This window comes from Lactuca virosa, chromosome 3 (assembly GCF_052849685.1).
Source record: "Lactuca virosa cultivar CGN04683 chromosome 3, Lactuca_virosa_CGN04683_v6, whole genome shotgun sequence".
Taxonomy (NCBI): domain Eukaryota; kingdom Viridiplantae; phylum Streptophyta; class Magnoliopsida; order Asterales; family Asteraceae; genus Lactuca; species Lactuca virosa.
The window spans coordinates 322,868,600-322,872,166 of record NC_136428.1 but is presented as its reverse complement, the minus strand read 5'-3'; the positions used below and the strand labels follow the sequence as shown (position 1 = coordinate 322,872,166).

The following is a 3,567-nucleotide window of genomic DNA, read 5'->3' as shown; positions in this document are numbered from 1 at the left end:
CGTTCTGTAATCCTGATACATGCTAGTTTTTAATGCACTAAAATTCCCTATTGGACTACACTGAGCGTCCGCTTGCCGGTCCGGGTGATCAGTCCGGCCGGGGATGTTTCACTAGAACTACCTTCCCTTTTGTGTAAGGGCTTGTGGGTTTACTCAAAAGTGGAACTTCATTAAGTTCCTTGCATTCCACGTTCTCGAGATCTGTCTTCCTTTGGTTGTCTCCAGAGAGTACGACCCATTACGGTGTGCCTCCGCCACCTTGTACGGTCCTTCCCACGTCCTGTCTTTGACTCGCTGGTTATAATACCCTTCTGCTATTTTTTTTTGTATGCGGCCTGGCGTATGCTCCAGCGTTCTCGCCGTTCCACCAAGAGGTCTAAATTCTCCCTTAGGCTCCTGTCATTTGTTTTCTCTTGACAGTACTCCGTTCGTATCGACCCTATCATCATTTCCACTGGAAGCATCGCCTTATATCTGTAGGCCAGGCTGAACGACGTTTCTTTCGTGCTGCTTCGTGGCCTGGTTCGATACGACCTGAGGACTTCCGCTAACTTATCCACCCAATTTCCTTTTGCTTTGCCTATTCATTTTTTGATTCCATGTACCAGCATCCTATTAGACACCTCTATATATCCATTGGCTTGGGGGTGTGCTTCCTACGTGAACCTTTGCTCTATTCCCCTCTCTGTGCACCAGTTCCTGAAGGGGTTCTCGACGAATTGCAGCCCGTTATCGCTGAACAAGACTTTGGGTGTTCCAAACCTTGTTATGATGTTTTTCCACATGAACTTAATCATTTGTTTTCCAGTGATACATACCAATGGCTCGACTTCTATCCATTTCGTGAAATAATCGACTGCCACGACAAATAACTTTACTTTCCCTGGTGCCTCTGGGAAAGGGCGGACCATGTCAATTCCGCATTGGAAAAAGGGTCATGGGCTAACTATACTTGTCAACTTGGTCGGGGGTACGCCTTGTACCAGTGAAAAATTCTGGCACTCCATGCATGTTCGAGTTAGTTTGATGGCATCCTGGTGTATGTACGGCCAGTAAAACCCCATGCGTAGTATCTTGCTTGTGAGTGCCCTTGCCCCCTCATGGGCTCCGGCTGATCTTGCATGGGCTTCTTGGAGAGCCTTTCTTCCTAATTCGTTGTCTACGCAATTGAGCCACGGGGTTGCATGACCTTTCCTATATAACGCTCCCCCCGGGATCGCGTACTTGGGAGCCCGTATCCTTGTTTTTCATGCATCCCCGTGGTCGTTCGGAAGTATGCCATGTTGTAAGTAATCTATAATGGATGTCATCCAGCTAGGTCGTGTCGTGAATAGGTAATCGAGTTGGCGCTCGTCGATGCTCCTTACCTTTAGCACTTCCATTAAGACTTCCTTAGATAGATGGCCAAAACATGTTGATGCGAGTTTGCTGAGGGCGTCTGCTCTTCTATTACTTCCCCTTGGGATCTGCTTTATGGCGAAACTCTTAAGTGAGCTCTTGATTCGTTGGACTGCTTTGACATACTTCTCCATTCGTTTATCCTTTGTTTCGAATTCTCCAGTGACTTGGTTGGCTGCCAGGCATGAGTTGGTTAAGGCTACGATCCTTTCCGCCTCCATTTTTACTGCCAACCTCAGACCGGCTAATAGGGCTTCATATTCAGCTTCATTGTTGGAGGTGTAAAAGTCGAATCGTAGGGCATACGTGATTTCTTCACCTGTGGGGCTGGTTAGGATCAAACCCGCGTCTGAGCCTTCCTTGCTAGAAGCTCCATCCGTGTAGAGCGTCCACTGCTGATCATTTTTCCCTTCCGGGTGCCTTCGTTGGGTGGTACCCATCATTTCTTGCTAGAGCTCCCCCGGGATCTCCAACATGCCAGTGCCTGTCCTTTAATGTTCACCCTGGGGTGGTAGCTGATGTCGTGTTCCCCTAGTTCCTTGGCTCATTTTGCAAGGCATCCGGATATTTCTGGTTTTAAGAGTACCTGCTTGATTGGGCAGTTGGTCAACACCTCTATCTGGCGGGCTTGAAAATACCGACGAAGCCGCCATGCCGCGTAAATTAAGGCAAGTACCAGCTTCTCGATAATTGGGTAATTAATTTCTGGCCCCTGTAGGGACCGACTCATGAAATATACTAGGAGCTGTCTTCCTTGCCTTTCGACTACCAGCACTGATGAGATAGAGCCTTTTGATGCGGATAGATAGACCTGCAGCATGTCGCCCGGTACCGAGTTGGCTAGCGTGTGGAGCATGTGCAATGCCTCTTTTATCTTCTATAGCGTGGATTCAGCTTCCGGTGTCGATCGAAAGTTATTCTTCTCTATGCACCCCTTGAGTGTGTGAAATAGAGGCATGGCCTTCTCGGCTGATTTGGAGATGAAACGATTGAGCACTGTTAGTTTACCGTTCAACCCTTGGGCGTCCCTTAGTGTGTTCGGCAAGGGTGACTCTTCAAGCTCACTGATTTTGGTTGGACTTGGTTTGATTCCATCCTTTGTCACGTAGTATCCCAGAAACTACCCTTCTTCTACCCCGAAGGTGTACTTTTCTGGGTTCAGCTTCATCTTAGCGTTTTCCAAGGTTTGCAATGTTTCCTCCATGCCGTGCAATAGTCTCTGTTCGTCCGGGATTTTGATGACCATGTCATCCACATAAACTTCGATGTTTATGCCGATTTGATTGGCAAACAGAGAGTCGACCAGGCGTTGGTAGGTCGCTCCAGCGTTCTTTAATCCAAATGGAATCTTTGTATAGCAGAAAGTGCCATGATTTGTGTAGAAAGCTATCTTTTCTTCGTCGCCTTTGTTCATTAGGATCTGGTGATATCCCTTGTATGCATCCAAGAAACATTTTCACTGGAACCCTTGTAGAGACTCCATCTTTTGGTCTATTTCCGGCAGGGGGTAGCAGTCTTTGGGGCACGCCTTATTGAGGTCCGAGTAGTCAATACACATGCGCCAACTACCATCATGTTTCTTTACCATTACCGGGTTGGCAATCCATGTTGGGAAAATCGCTTCCCTAAGGATCCCCGAGCTGGTCAACTTGGCTACTTCTACGTTGATTGCCTTGTTTCGGTCTCCTCCCTGGACTCACTTCTTTTGTTTTACCGCTTTATCCTATGGCTTTATCATTAGCTTGTGTTCTATGACTCCCCGATCGACCCCCACCATATATGTGGGTGTCCAGGCGAACACGTGTTTGTATTTTTGTAGCAGTTGGATCAACACTTGTGTTACTGTCGTGGGAAGGGCAGTTCCAACATTTACTTGTTGGCCTGGATATTCCCTGTTGATTATCTCCCTTCTGCTCAATGATTCTGGCTTCGGTCTCTTGGCCTCGGTTGAGATGTCCTTTGGTTGTATAATATCATAGCATTTGAGCTCCCTTGGAGGGGTGGCTAGGATTGTCCCCGGGCCCTGGCTCGTGCTGAACTTTACTATTCCATGAATCGTTGATGAGACCGCTCCAAATTTCAATAGGGCTGTCCGTCCTAGTATGACATTGTGCTCGTATGGGTGTCGTATGACCACGAAATGCACAAGGGCGGTCTGCCGCCTGGTCT

General features: G+C 47.9%; 1 protein-coding gene across 1 annotated transcript; it reads right to left on the bottom strand.

Annotated features, from left to right (window-relative positions):
* Window positions 1–1,247: 1,247 nt before the first annotated feature.
* Window positions 1,248–1,838, bottom strand: LOC145164742 (uncharacterized). Its single transcript, XM_079083434.1, has one exon. The coding sequence runs from the start codon at window positions 1,836–1,838 to the stop codon at window positions 1,248–1,250; it is 591 nt and encodes a 196-aa protein (XP_078939560.1).
* Between the last annotated feature and the right edge of the window lie 1,729 nt (window positions 1,839–3,567).

Coding starts and splice junctions, on each gene's coding strand:
- LOC145164742 (XM_079083434.1), bottom strand. CDS start 1,838: ATGGGTACCACCCAACGAAGGCACCCGGAAGGGAAAAATGATCAGCAG.